Source organism: Podarcis cretensis (genome assembly GCF_951804945.1).
Source record: "Podarcis cretensis genome assembly, chromosome: 12".
In the NCBI taxonomy this organism is placed as follows: domain Eukaryota; kingdom Metazoa; phylum Chordata; class Lepidosauria; order Squamata; family Lacertidae; genus Podarcis; species Podarcis cretensis.
The window spans coordinates 37,640,842-37,655,596 of NC_137181.1; the positions used below are offsets into that span (position 1 = coordinate 37,640,842).

A 14,755-nucleotide genomic window follows, 5' to 3' on the forward strand; every position below is an offset into this window, starting at 1 on the left:
TACCCATTGCATTTAAAAGTGCCAGAGTTTGGATAGATTGCTTTTATAGTGATTTATAGACTCCCCAACTGTTCAGATTGTTGCTAATCCAAAATACAGTACCTAGATTTTAGCCAGTCAGGGTAAAATTAGTCAGTGAGATTAAACTAACTACAACAATGCACTTGAGCCGTTTGAAATGAGTTTGTGTATATTTATTGACTGCATATAAACAGAAGCGGATGCCCAGATTTCTACTGTGCTGTCTCCTATAGCCCTCGGGCGTGACAGCCTTCGGAGACAGTGCACTTTCACACTGAATACTGGAGGGGTAACAAGACTCGTCTGAATCTGACTTCGTTGCAATCATCCTGTTGGCAGACTTGGATTGGATTAACCTGAAAAATGGCAAGATACCCTGTATGTAAGAGTGGTAACATGAAGCACCTCGTCTTTCCTACCAAGATTAATCATAAAAGTCTCTTTATGTGTTTAGATTCTATGCCCCTGGTGTGGAATTTCTTACTTTAATTGTGTGCAAAGACACGTACATAGATGGCGCTATATAAATAAATGTTAATAATAAAGTGTTGTTTGCATTTTTTTCATCATTGCAGCTACCGCTCAGTCTCTTCTCCCCTTCTGCCATTTAATATGGTTTGAATTGCTTCCTGCATCTGTCATTACTTTTTTAAAAAAAACAAAACACTTGTTTCTGACTGTGAGTTAAAGAACCAAACGTGATGTTGCTAATAATACACAAATTGTTCTGTCCATTTTATAGCCAAATACCGAAAATATATGCGCACATATATGCACATATTGCCTTTTCCAGGTTCACGTTGTCTCAAAAACATTTGCAGAGTTGACTTTCTAGAGAGCTGAAGAATAAATGCTCCGATTATTTCCTTCATTGCAGCGTTTCAACTCTAACACTGTCGTAAAAATAGACTTAATAAAACAGCGATAATTACGTCATTATAGTTAATAGCATCCATTAACAAATTAGGCTTTCTGCTTTGCTAAATCTGATTCTCTTTCAAATCAAGCTCTTTGACGTTTTGTGGGTTGGATCAGAGACAGTAGAGCCTTTTTTTACATTTGTATTTGTTGTGTTTGAAATGTGGGGGGAGGGGACTGAGATAGGAAAATCCAAAATTAGTTACTGATGATTCAGCATAATGAACATTATTATTTGACAAGTTTGGGTCTCTTGGGAATTCTCAATAACACAATACACACAAATGAAATATATTCAAACTTGCATTTTCCGAAGGATATTTTATTAAGTGTTTTTAACATTGATCTACAGGTTCGGCAACAAAAATATCACTCCAGCGTCCAGCCTTCTTCCTTGTGCAGATTCCTAGAACGCTGAAGAAACAAATTATTTATTTAAATCTTTTTATGGCGCCTTTCCAAGAGTCAAGGAAGCTCAGGAAAGGATAGAAAGAGAACCGTTTAAAACAGATTCTATATTCTGCACATTACATTTGCCTTTCCAGGCAATTTTCTGTATTAAATAGGTGGTGTTTTGGATGACGCGTGGCTGCTGGGTTGTCATTCACTTTGAGCGAGGGCGCTGGTCGTCTTTGAAGGATTTGCTCCGGGGTGACGCAGCAGACGGTTCTGGACCTTTGAAGTGGGGCACTTTACACCTGGGTGTTTCATCTGAATGTGTGTGTGTGTTTTCAAGATCCAGAGGAGATGAATAATACCCGGAGGCACTCACTAAATTTCACTAACGAACCTCAGAGAACTGTGGCGGGCGTGATCCTGACAAAAAGGAAGGGAAACACCACAGCCAACCATCTCAATGCGCACTCTCCCGAACTTACAGGAGAACGGGTTGGATACAACTACAATGAATGAACTGAATAAATAGATATATATTTCCTATTTAGATACAGTGGTACCTCGGGTTACATACGCTTCAGGTTACACTCTCAGCTAACCCAGAAATAGTGCTTCAGGTTAAGAACTTTGCTTCAGGATAAGAACAGAAATTGTGCTTCGGCGGCGCAGCAGCAGCAGGAGGCCCCATTAGCTAAAGTGGTGCTTCAGGTTAAGAACAGTTTCAGGTTAAGAACAGACCTCTGGAACGAATTAAGTACTTAACCCGAGGTACCCCTGTACGCACCAAGCACAAAAGGAAGTTCTTAGTCTCGTTTACTTTCACTTTGGCTGGATCATCAGTGTGATGTGAAGGGCGGCTTCAAATGGCGAAGCTTAGGGACTTACTAGAGAGAGGTGGTAGACAGAAAGGGAATGACATGGATCTAGGCTGCAGCCCTGTACGCGCTTCCTTGAGTGAAGATCCCCACGAGCTCAACGAGAACGAGTTCTGAGTGTAGACATCCTATGGGATTGTACAGCAGGAGAGAGAGAGAGAAGTCACGACCCAATTTCAAAGTGAAGAATAACCGCTTGAGATCCTGATCCCACGCTTAAGAGACCATTCATAGGTTCTCAGTGGGGCTCTTTGGCATCAGCGTTTAGCCTGGACTCGGGTCAAGGTCTGCCCCAGTCTTTAACGCGCAGTGACCAGGCACTTTCGTTTTGACAAACATTTCTAGTCGGCCTTCAGGTTTCAAGGTAGGCTCTGTGGTTCAGGAGGCTTATCAGATCACTTAATCTCACTATATAACGTAAATCCACCGGGGTCAGGGAGCAGATCTGGTTAGGATCATCCCACTAATGGCCCAGTGAGGGGGGGTTGCTGCTGGAGAAGGTTAGGACTGCCAGTTTAAGGGCCTCTTCCGAGACTCGCCTCCCTCTCATTGCTTCCTGTTGCCTGCAATTACACTACCGGTTTGAAGACGACCCGCCAAAGGTATTCTGTCGCAGGCATCGCTCACTGATGGGAAGGCTTTGAAAAAGCAAGGAAGCATTTCCCTTCCCACATTTCAAAGCAGCCAGCCGCGCAATTTACATCCGCGGGGCTGGACCGAGATTGGTATAGGGCTGTCTTTCTCTCTCTTCATCTCAGTCGCCCACCAGTCAGGAGATAATCAGCGCTGGGGGGGCAGGGAGGTTCGTCTGAATTTATCCCACGTGGTGTTACTGTTCTTCTTACGGTACCCTTATTGTAATATGGAGCGCCTCTATCCCGGATAAGGCGGGATGCTGTCACAGAGGACATAAGCAATCAGCCTCTTTAGAAAGAGTGTGGAAAACCTTCTACTCTTTCAAAAGCCCCGACTGAGAAGCCACACAAAACCCTCACTCTTCTGTTCCGTGTTAACGAACACGGAATAATTCCTACCCTTAATTTTTGGCTATGACTGGAGGCGGATTTAAACCGTGACTAAGGCGGATTTAAAGTAGGGGTGAAAAGAAATAGATCACTTGATGTTCCGCTTTGACTACCACTACCACCCATTCATTGAGTAAAGGGTGTTAACAAATCCGGGTCTAACTGAGTATACGCCCTAGGAGGAAAAGGAGGGGAGCCTTCTGTCTGGCCAGTATGAAAACTCCTCCCCTCTCACGCAACGCCGGTGCCAACTCGCCACAGACAAAATAACCTGTCACTTTGCCAACAACAACCCCCTGCCCCGGGAAATCATTAGGCTCTGAATTAACTCCTTTCTCCCAGCAGTTTAAAGACTCTCTTAAGATGTTTACGGGAAGGGACTTTCCATGATCCTTTCGCGCTTCCTTGCTTTGGATGTGACACGGAAGACCCAGCTTAAGGGAGGAGATCTGGAGCTCTCTCTTTCCCTCCCTCCCTCCCTCTCTGTGTGTTTTCCCAGACTTTCCTTGTTTCCCATGGTGGGCGTTAAAAAGTCAACTGCTCATCACTAACTTCCTCCCGCGTTTGACTGGAGGGGCGGAGGCCCCTGTAGTAGAAGACCCCTCCTCTCCAGATGGTACCTCAGATCAACAGCGGTTTCAGTTCTCTTGATTTTAAGAAAAGGATGCACGTTCTTCCTCTCCTTCCCCCTTGACTTATCCAAGGAGGACTTAAAGCCGCCCAAACTTTCTCAATCGACAACAACTACAACAATGTTCGCAGAGGATAATCAACTATGGAACATGCCTCTGGCGACCCATTTGATCCTATAAAAGTAATTAATTAACAAGGACTTTAATCGCATTCAACACAGAGAGACTTACTACGTATTTAGCCTCGCATTTATTTGAATGTGGCTTTTGTTTGGCCTTAATACATTTAAGACTGGGGTGTTAAGCCTCTCGCCTTGAAGTATGTCGGAGATCTTGCTGATTATAGTTGCAACTCCATCCACAAACCTCTTACAACAAACGAATCCCATTGAAACCGACCCCCCCATATATATATATCCATATATATTGCTATCCTGTTAAATAGGTTGCTTTGTGTTTAGGATCGGAATGAGGGTCTGTCAGCTTTCAGCGCAACTGGCACCCCGATCCTAAAGACTTGAGAGCCAGTGAGACACCCCTACCTTCCCAGGTGAGTGCGTTTAGGATTGCAACAAGGGCGCTGTCCAAACCTTACTGACTCAGAGCCAAACCGAAATTGTTGAGCTTAATGTCTAATAATTTCACGAAGATTTACTGAACGGAGGCATGGAAACAAAGAATGCATCTGGAGTAATTAAAACGTAACATTTCCACAGTAAGTAAAATGTGCTACTTACGGCGGTTCTGTCCATGGAGTTCCTCAGCATAACATGGTTTTCTAGTCCTCCTCAGAAATAATACCCTGGTCTTTGTACTGGAAACAGATCCTAGATTTTTTTTGCTCACTTGTTTACACTCACCCCCTCCTTCCATCCCCATTTACGCTCCTTCAACCCAACCCTTTCTCTTGAAATTATTAAGGGGGAGGGAGTGTGTACTTGCCTTTGTGCGTTTTGTTGTTTTGCTTCTCTACAAAAACCCTCAAAAATGCCCATAAATTCTTTACCAGACTGGAAACATTGATTGAAGGTTCATTACAGCTCAACCAACATTCTTTGAAAATAAGGGTAATAGAGTTGCCAGGGATGGTTTAGCGGTCATTTGATATTACTTAACAAACAGATTTTCTGACTGCAAAAAAGGAGGGATACATTGAAAAGATTACTTACGTTAAATGACTGCGCAAAAATGCAAGAGAAACCGACGTCCACAACACATTCCTGATTATATTTTATTAAAGGAGACAGAATGTGGATCTGAACCTACTGGCAGATCTCTGATTTACAGCAGATCAGCAAAAATTTCTGACACCCAACTGTGTATTAATGGCAACAACCTATATGACTTGTGTCATCCATATTAAAGGATTGAAATGAAGACAATTAGCTAGTCAGGGACTTTTGTATAAAAGGGCTCAGAGTCACCTTGTTCAATAATTCTGTGGGGTTTTGTGTGTGTGTGTGTGTGTGTGTGTGTGTGTGTGTGTGTGTGTTTTGCAGATGGCTCTGGTTGGTAGATATTGGCAAAACAAACAAACAAACAAAGTAGATCCAAAATGCCTAAAGCCCGCCCGCCTGTGCACTACAAATATCTGCTCTGTCGCTTGAAATTTGAATAAGCTGCCGCTTGATTATTTCTGTCGGGTTGAACCTTATCAAAGCATCTTCTGGTCTTGTGGAGGGCGAGGAAAAAAAGAATTATATATAGGATAGTGATTGAAATAAATTATCATTAAGGACAATAAGAATGGAAAGTACTTAGGACATCAATCAAACTGCTTGCCTGTCTATCAGTATTGCCACCAATTCTCGAGTTCAAACCAGATGGCCCGAATGACTCGAAATCAAATAGTGTTTTATAAACGGGGTAGGTGGCAAATGTTAATCAGGACAAGTGGCCTAATATTCACGAATGGGTCCTTATCTTGCAAGCGCAACTTTCGAGCCGTCCGATCTGTAAAGAATAAAATAAAGAATTTCCCGGGGATGAGAGAGGAGGGAAATGTGTGTCTTCTTCGCACGTTTCAGCCGTCGTGGATCAAAGGTGCAGTTCCCCCCTCTAAAAAAAAAATAAAAAAGGTATTCAAATCAGATCGAAAGGTTACTTAACTCTCTCTCCCACTGAGGAACTCAAAAGAAACGCAGCTTTGCAGTTGGATCTCATCCGCCATCTCCCTTTTCACACTTGCCTCTCGCATCCATCCTAAGCGCTTGTTACACCTGGTACATCTCTCATCTCTCCCCTCCCTTCTCCGACCCCCTCCACCCCCACCCCCACCCCGCCTCCCCTTTAACTCTTCTCTCCGGCTCTTCCTTTCATCTTCCTCGCCGGCAGACGTTTCTATTTATCCCCCGGCAATCAAGTGAGTGGCGTCACCAGAGGTACTGTAATGACGATTGCACCATTAAGGGATGACAGCTTTAGAAAGAAGAGGGCAATGGTGAGATCCCTCCCAGAGCCGCCGCTGCACAGTGGAGCGTTCGCATCACAAGGTCACCCCCCGGCTCACCACCGCTCGCGGCTCCCTCTCTCTCTCTCTCTTTCTGCATTGGCAGGAGAGGGTCTGCTGGGAAGAAGGGGTGGGGTGGCCCGGGGGGGGGGGAGAGAGAGAGGGAGAGAAGGCGCAAGAGGGTGGATGGGGCTTGGGGTGGGGTGGGGTGGGGGAGAGGAGAATCCGGACTTTATTTAAAAGACCAGCACAATGGAAACTAGGAAGGAGATGGTGATGTTTCTGGAAGGAGGTCAACTTGGCTCCCTGGCAGTAGCCAAGAGGGCACCCAGCTTGGCAGAGGCCGTGGGAAGCCCCGGTCCAGAGCCGCAGGACAAGATGATTCATAGAGGCTGCCACAGCCCTAGGTCTGGACCCTTACCCTCCCGGGAAAGAGGAGGAGGAAGGGTGGAAGAGGAGGATGAAGAGGAGGAGGAAGAGGAGGAGGAGGAGGTGGAAGTGCTCCCGGCGACAGGGACGGTCCCGGAGAGCCGGTCCGCGGCGGCCGCGCTGCTCTCCGCCGGGCAGCAGCCCCCGCTCAACCGCTTGGCCGCCAAAGGCCAGCAGAGCAGCTCGGACACAGAGTCGGATTTCTACGAGGAGATCGAGGTCAGCTGCACCCCGGACTGCGCCACGGGCAACGCGGAATACCACCAGCACGGCAAAGGTACCCCAACCCCTCCCTTTCTCCTCCCGCCTCCCAGTCACTGGTCCTGGGGCTCAGGCCGGCCGGGCTGCATCCCAGGACGGGCCATCCCATCTGCCCTGGAGCTTAGGAGCAGAAAGTCAGCGCCTGGTACTGGAAAGCAGGCTGCGTCTCTGCTTTCCAACCCGATCCCCAAAGCGCTTAAGGGCTAGTGGGGGGGGGGCTGTCGGGGAGGCAGCCTGCCATATACCATCTGATCTGGCTCAAGGGCTTTGATGATGTTTGCTGCCTCGGTTTGGATTCCCCCCCACACCCCCACACCTTCTCCCTTTTCCAGGATCCGTAGAGCCATGGCTTGGGGGTCCCCTGGTATCTCTAATTGCCCGCAGAGAGACATCTGCAATAACCCACACACATCTCCCGCTTTGAAGTCTAACGACGTGTTAATGGGGGACATGAAATCGCATCCTCGCTGCAACAGAGAATTATGACCTTTGCAGATTTCCCTCCTGCAGCCCAGACTTTTATTGTAATGAATTCTCCCAGAAGCTTTTCCTGTTCCAGGGCATAGCAAGATCCCCCTCTCCTCCCCGCCCCCCACCCTTGCGCCCACACCTACCCAGGATTATAGTACTCCCCAGCTTCCCACCCCCAAGGAAGGAGGAAAGAAGGCGAACTTTCCGGGATTTGGCCAAGATCAAAAGAAAAACCCCGCGCCTGCTGGCCAGGCTTGCAAGTTGCTCTTTGGGGCTGCTGGCGCGCGCCTTTCCCCTGGCAGGGATGCAGCATGCCTGCGGGAGCCCCGAAGCAGGCGCAAGAAAAAAGGACAGTAAAGGGGGGGGGGAGCGGCTGACGCCCCTGCTGCCCAGCGCCCAGTACTCAGGTCCTTTTCTTTGCACATTGGTTCGATGTCCCAATTGCCTTGTCACTTCCGTGTCTCGGTGGCGCCAGCTCGGAAATGGTCCCAGGGCTTTAATTGCCTTCGGTCTTATTCAGGGCACAATGAGAACTGTCTGCATTTGAAAGCAAGCGCGCGCGCACACACACAGAGGCCGAGACCACGGACACTTTCTCGCCACCCCCTCCCACCATCACTCGCACCCCCCCCACCCCCTCAGCCCCAGAGCCCTAAATATCTTCTGGGAAAGTGTTGGAATGAGGGAGAGCTCTGGTTTGACCCAGGAGGTTTCTTTCATCTCCATTGCCAGAAGGAAGAAGGGTGTTTTTGTTGTTGTTGCGGGAAGAAGGTTGGGGCCATTACACAAGAAAGGTGACTCCGCCATCTCACTTGCCAGTTATGGTCATGTATGGCAAAGGACGGTTATCAGAGGCCAACAAATGGAGGGGAGGGTGGCTATCGCCTTGGAAAGCACTTCCCTCTGCGCACCGAGACAACAGGCCTCAGAGATGGACGCAAATGACCCCCATAGCCTTTGGAGGATCACCTTTGTATCGCAGAGAAGGAAAACATCACCTGGTGGTGTCAGAGAGGCCTCTTAACGTCTTTATCCTATCTACGTTGTACTGAAAGTTCATTCCCCTGTGATCACTGTCCTGAGGGATTTGTTCCTTTCAGGTCTCTGTGTGGTGTGGACCCTTTCTAGAGACTCTCTAGAAAGGCTATCCGCGTTGGTTTGTCGCAGGCCAAACAACAACAACAACAAAGGGGCACCTAGACGTCGAACAGATTTATTATAGCACAAACTTTAGTGTAACTACAGCCTACTTCAGCAGATGATTTGGGGGATTTCACATGCTACTCCAGGAGTAGGATTTTTTAAAAATGCAGTAGGCTTCGAAAGAGGCCTCTTTGATACTTATTTCCCTCCTCCCAGTTATTTCCCACTGCAGGTGCTGGGGGAAATGAGCCAAAGAAAAAAGCTCCTCTTACTTTCTGCTTCTGCCCCATTCCCAGTGACTAGGGATGATGAAGCGTTTGCCTGGAAGCCGGTGTGCATTACTTAGATCTAAATAACATCTGGGATTACCATCAGAAACCTATTCTGGATTCTGTTAAATGCGATGTCAATCCCGATTAAATAATAATAATAATAATAATAATAATAATAATAATAATAATAACCAACAAACGTGTCCGGGTATAGCGGCACCGTTTGGCCAGCGCTTTTCAGTGTAAATTATGTCAGTGCGCGCGCGCGCCAGGGAATGCGGCCTTGTAATCCAGATCCTAAACACAAAAGGAAATGCGATTGGCTTTCAGCGAATTTTACCGGAGGAGTAAACCTCGATGCGCAGAGCGATCCTAGGCATTTTTGCTCCAAATAAGGCCCTATTATAGCCAGTAGGGCTTACTCTCGGGTAAGTGGGGAAGAGGATTGCAACCTTAACACAAAAAAGAGAAAGGAACCAGATTGCCACCCAGGAGCTAAATACTTTGGGTAGTCATACCTAAACACCTGCTTTGAAATTAATAATAATAATAATAATAATAATAATAATAATAATTTTTACTTATTTCAAGGGGCCTTCCATGGTTTCATGACATTGTTTCCAAGTAAGCCTAATGTACACCTAAAGCCAGTCAGTCAACCCGAGCCCAGGTATATTCGCTCAAAAGAAAACCCCACGAGTTCAGTCCTACTTACCCTCAAAGTAAGTGCGCGGGCCTAGGAGATAATACTCCCCATAGAGTCTTGCTGACTGAGGAGTTACTCCAGAGTAAAGGTGTCTGGAACTGGGCTGCCCATCTATTTAAATCCTAATAAGGTAACTAGGCTGTTGATCTAACTAGTCTTTCGGATCTCTCCAGTTACAGTATTCCAGTGGCGTAGCGTGGGGGGTGCAGGGGGGGCCGGCCGCACCGGGCGCAACATCTGGGGGTTAGGGTTAGGGGGCGCAAATCCACGGGTTAGGGGGCGCAAATTACTTGCCTTGCCCCGGGTGCTGACAACCCACGCTACGCCACTGCAGTATTCGGTTACTAAATATGAGCTAGTTTGTGTTCGTAGGCATCCAGCCCCAGTTCTCAGGGCCTCCAAACTGGGGGGGGGGGGGCGAGAAAGTGGACAAACTGAAATTAAGCGGGGGGGGGGAGGAAACACAGGTTGGCAGAGCCCCGCTGTCTTTCTTTCTCTTTCTATGTCTTCCTCTCGACTTGCCCTTGCAGGACACTGCTCGGAGACCTCAGCGGGCAGCCCCAGCAGCGGAGGGGACCCCCCTAAAGGCAGCGGGGGCAGCGGCGGAGGGGGCTCTCAAGGATCGCTGGCCTGCAGCGCCAGCGATCAAATGCGCCGGTACCGCACGGCCTTCACCCGGGAGCAGATAGCTCGGCTGGAGAAGGAGTTCTACCGGGAGAACTACGTCTCCAGGCCCAGGAGGTGCGAACTGGCGGCCGCCTTAAACCTCCCAGAAACCACCATCAAGGTAGGATCGCAAGCGGGGATCTCAAGGTTCCAGCACAATGTCACGCATGTACAGTCTGCCCAACGGCCGAGACGCCCCACGCTTGCTTACAGCCAAGCAGCAAAGTTCCCCTGCGGTGGCCTTCCGGCCAAGGCTCCCCTGCGCTGATTTAAGTACGATGGCAGTTTATTGGAGCTGCCATTCAAGAGCTTTTAAGGCAGAGCGATTATCCCCTTTCACCCTTTCCATGCGTGCAGAGTGGAGATCCCAATCCGCATTAGTAGCTTGTCAGTTTCACTGAAACCTGCTCGCGTTCTTTACTCAGTGGGCTTATTTCTGTGTACTTTTGGGAGAGGTGCAACTCCGACAGCGCGGTCCGATCTATACACGCCTGCTCAGAAGTAAGTTCCATTGAGTTCAACGGTGTGTAGACGAAAGCTTCTATAAGTGTGCACAGCATTGCAGTTTACGCACCACTTATTTCGGAGTCCACTGAAATTAATCCCAAAGCATCTTTTAACCACGGTCGGTCGACTGAAACGTCCCCAACTCGCGAGTAACCTTGCTTACGACTTCGAGATGTTTCAAAGTCGGTCCCCCATGGAGCTGTTAGGCTACTGATCCTTTAGGGTTCCCCTCCTCCCCGAGTAAAATGGTTCCTTCCAACTTTGACAACTGAAACAAATGGCGCTTACTCCCAAGTAAATGCGTACAGAATGGGATCTGACTTGAGTGGGATTAAATAGGATGGAAGCACTGCTGCGCCTTGGATATCTTGTGGACCAGGTTGTCTCCAGAACAAGGAAAACCCAGAAGAAAATCTAAGGCTGCATTCTATGCACACTTATTTGGGACTAAGCTCCTTTGAAGTCGATGGGATTTCGGTCAGTGCAAACAGCCACAGGATTTCGCTGCGCCCTTCCCCTTCCTTCATCTCATAGCTCCTGGGGAGTCTGTGCGTCTGTTTCAATTTATGAGCACTGCACAGTCTAAGGATGGCAGACTATTTGCGGACGCAGCTACTGGCACAAAAGAAATTTCACACCCGAAGGCTGTCAAGGATACAAGTTGGTTTCATCTGGAAGCAGTGAGGCTCCTTTCAATTTCAGCGGATGTGGCTTGCACCCGTCTCCTCATATAGCTCCAAACATACTGGGTGCATGTTGCAAAGGCTGAAAAGCGGGCAGGATAGCAGAGGCAGACGGGAATGCAGCAGGAAGGCAGTTCTGTAGCAACGATAATAGCTCTGTAGTAAAAATAATAATAGTCACTGTGAAACTCCATCATTGGATGTAGTTGATCAAGCTCACAGACACCCCACACGCACACTTTTCATTTCATTTATATTTAAATATATACGCCGGGGAATGCCAAGGGGGCTACCTGCCCCCCCCCCCGGGCGTTGGAAGGGCGATTCAGCAAGTGGATGCTGAAAACCAGTTAATATTGTGAGATGAAACGATAGTGCTGTGTTGCAACAAAACTCCCGAGGCCTTTGGTGGATTGCTAAATACCACCGAGGCTCTAGGTTTTATTGTTGTCCTTTTGTCCATTGGTCAACACACAATCCCAGGCCCAGTTAGACAAGCCAGGAGTTTTATAGGTTCCTGCTGCAACCCCAGACCCGTTGGGCCGGAACTCCGACCGCACAGAGTTCTCTGAGGCCAAGTGAGCTTGCTTAAGCCTGCAGCCTCCCTCCAGAGCAAAAACAGGGCGCGCGTGAAGATCGCGGTCTTGCTCCGTCTTCTTGCGGGAATTTTAAGAGCTTCCTGTGGTTCTTCTGTCTGTCTCTCTGCCAGGTGTGGTTCCAGAACCGGCGGATGAAGGACAAGAGGCAGCGCTTGGCCATGACTTGGCCCCACCCGGCAGACCCGGCTTTCTACACCTACATGATGAGCCACGCGGCGGCCACCGGCAACCTGCCCTACCCGTTCCCGTCACACCTGCCGCTCCCTTACTACTCCCATATGGGCCTGGGGGCCACCTCGGCTTCTGCTGCGGCCGCCGCCCCCTTCAGCTCCCCCCTGAGACCTCTGGACACCTTCCGGGTCCTCTCTCACCCCTACCCCAGACCAGAACTTCTGTGCGCCTTCAGACACCCTTCCCTCTACGCCGGCCCAACGCACGGACTGAGCGGCGCCGGAGGGAGCCCTTGCTCGTGCCTGGCTTGCCACGGGAGCCAGGCCAACGGGCTGCCTCAAAGGCCTTCGGGTTCGGACTTCAGCTGCTCCGCCACCACCAGGACTGACTCGTTCCTCACCTTCACGCCCTCGGTGCTGAGCAAGGCCTCCTCGGTCTCCTTGGATCAGCGGGAAGAAGTCCCTTTGACCAGATAAAAAGCTTCATCTCAGGTTTCTCTGCTCTCTCCTACCCCACCCGACCTCACCCCACCCCTCAACTCTTGTCCAGAGACACCCTCCCTCACCCCAGCCGGTCAAAGAACTTCCATAGCGTGTTTATTTAATTGCGGGCAGTGGACGCCAATGTGGAACACTGACAGAGGAAGGGAACGGAACTGTGAAATAAAATTCTAACAAAAACGAAACAAAAATGGAAGGATTTCTCTTTCGTTCTTCTCTGTGGAAAATGTACCAGAGTTGCAACTGATTGGTGGGCGGGCGGGGGACGACTTTGCCAAGTGACGCGTCTACGAAGGCGGAAGGAAGGAAGAAGATGTGATTTTTGCACCACAGGGGGAAATAATCGAGAACTTTGGTCTCCGAAGGACTTTTTTCTCCAGCCTAAGAGGGCAAGATGCCCACCAAATGCGGCATCGATAGCTTATGCATAACCTTGTATGTGACTAAAAAGGGAAATACTTGAAAGGAAGAAATTGTGGATCCTAACGAATAATGTATGCCTGATGAAAGTAAAGGTTTATTATTTGCCAGATTAAAAAGAGAAAGTGAAGGGCCTTTGTTGGATTTGCCATGTCAGAGTGTCATCCCCGTTATTTCTGACTATTATCACGCCCATCATCATTATTAGGCTAATTGGCTTCAGAAAAACACCAACAAAACTCAGCAGAACTCACTATACATTTTCGGTGTGCCTTTTCTTTCTCCAGCTCCAGCTCCATGCTGGCTTTCCGGAGAGAAAGGAAAGGGGGAAGGTGCGATCTTTTGTGTCTTGCCAACTGAGATGGGGTGGGGCGGGGCATGCGTGTGTGTGTGCGTAAAGGGAGGGGTCTGGCGAGCGAAATTGCCAGAGGGAAGCCCAGAAGGGTCAAAGCTATTTGTCCTTTAAAAGAACAGCGTCGCGTTGTCAGTTTCTGAATTGTGACCACGCCGGCGAAATTAGAAAGTGATGTATAATGTAGCGGAAGGTGCTGGTTTTCTTCACTTCCTTCCTTCCTTCCTTCCTTCCTTCCTTCCTTCCTTCCTTCCTTCCTTCCTTCCTTCCTTCTTTTTCTTTCTTTCCCTCTTTAATGTGTCGGCTGCAAGAGTATTCTCAGCACAGAGACCGTGCGCCTGCCAAACGCTAACAAGCCGCCAAGGGAAGAGATTAAGTGACAGGGAGCAGAACTCAACTCTTCACGCAATCACTGGTCTGCAAATTAAAGCCGAGCCGCTTTCTGCCTCTCTTTCCTGGTTCACCTTCAGTTCTCCCGTTGCCTTCCACGCCACCACATCCCCCCCCCCACTCTCTCTCCCCCCTTCTCATTTTCATTCGCTGCCTTTGAGTTTGGAACTGAGCTTTTGTTCATCTTCCTTGTACTTGTCTCTCGCATTTCGTTCTCCTTGTACTTGTCTCTCGACGCTCCTTAGGCATAATCGCCTCGCCTCGCTCCCCCAGCCCGCTTCTTCCACAACCTCAAGTAGAAGAAGTTCCTGTAGCAGAAGCTCTTGGTATTATTATTATTATTAACCGGAAGTATAGCAACCACAATTTAATTAAGAAAAACTTCCCTCCCTCCATTAAACTAGGCTGGTTATGTCTCCCTACCTTCAATTGCTTAATCTGCCTTTTCAAACAATGAAGGCACCAAATTTAACTCACTGGTGTCTTTTACCAAGTTCGAACATCTTTCGGCAGGGCATTATTATTAATACTGTAATTATTTATCATATATTTAAAATCCTTTCTTGAAGTTTCCACATGCCCAATTTATATTTTCATTCCGATTGCAATGGAAATAAACGGTGACTGGAGGTAATGGCTAGGAGGAAAGATGTTTTTGACATACTTGCGAGCCTAGTTTTGTGTGTTAAGTCTCGGGTGTGTGTGTGTGTGTGTGTGTGTGTGTGTGTGAAGAGGGATTTGAGTTGTCGCGATCTGCAGTCCAAATCCACAGATCAGTTAAGACGCAGCGTAGGAATTATTGGCTATTTGAAGGGGGGACCCAAAGTTTGCTTAAATGGCAAGCAACTTCAAAGAAAATCGGTGGTTGT

At 48.4% G+C, this 14,755-nt stretch overlaps 1 protein-coding gene and 1 long non-coding RNA gene across 2 annotated transcripts; one reads left to right on the top strand and one right to left on the bottom strand.

Moving 5' to 3' along the window:
* Positions 1–1,240: 1,240 nt before the first annotated feature.
* Positions 1,241–5,325, bottom strand: LOC307199930. The gene is made up of 2 exons (XR_013832269.1): positions 4,605–5,325; positions 1,241–2,338 (listed from the first exon to the last, which is right to left on the bottom strand). It is a non-coding gene; the product is annotated as an uncharacterized lncRNA (long non-coding RNA).
* A 1,206-nt stretch (positions 5,326–6,531) lies between these two features.
* Positions 6,532–13,253, top strand: EVX1 (even-skipped homeobox 1). Its single transcript, XM_079947129.1, has 3 exons — positions 6,532–7,022; positions 10,129–10,385; positions 12,164–13,253. Exons 1-3 carry the CDS (start codon positions 6,569–6,571, stop codon positions 12,698–12,700), a joined length of 1,248 nt encoding a protein of 415 aa, XP_079803255.1. The 5' UTR covers positions 6,532–6,568; the 3' UTR covers positions 12,701–13,253.
* The last annotated feature ends 1,502 nt before the right edge of the window (positions 13,254–14,755 follow it).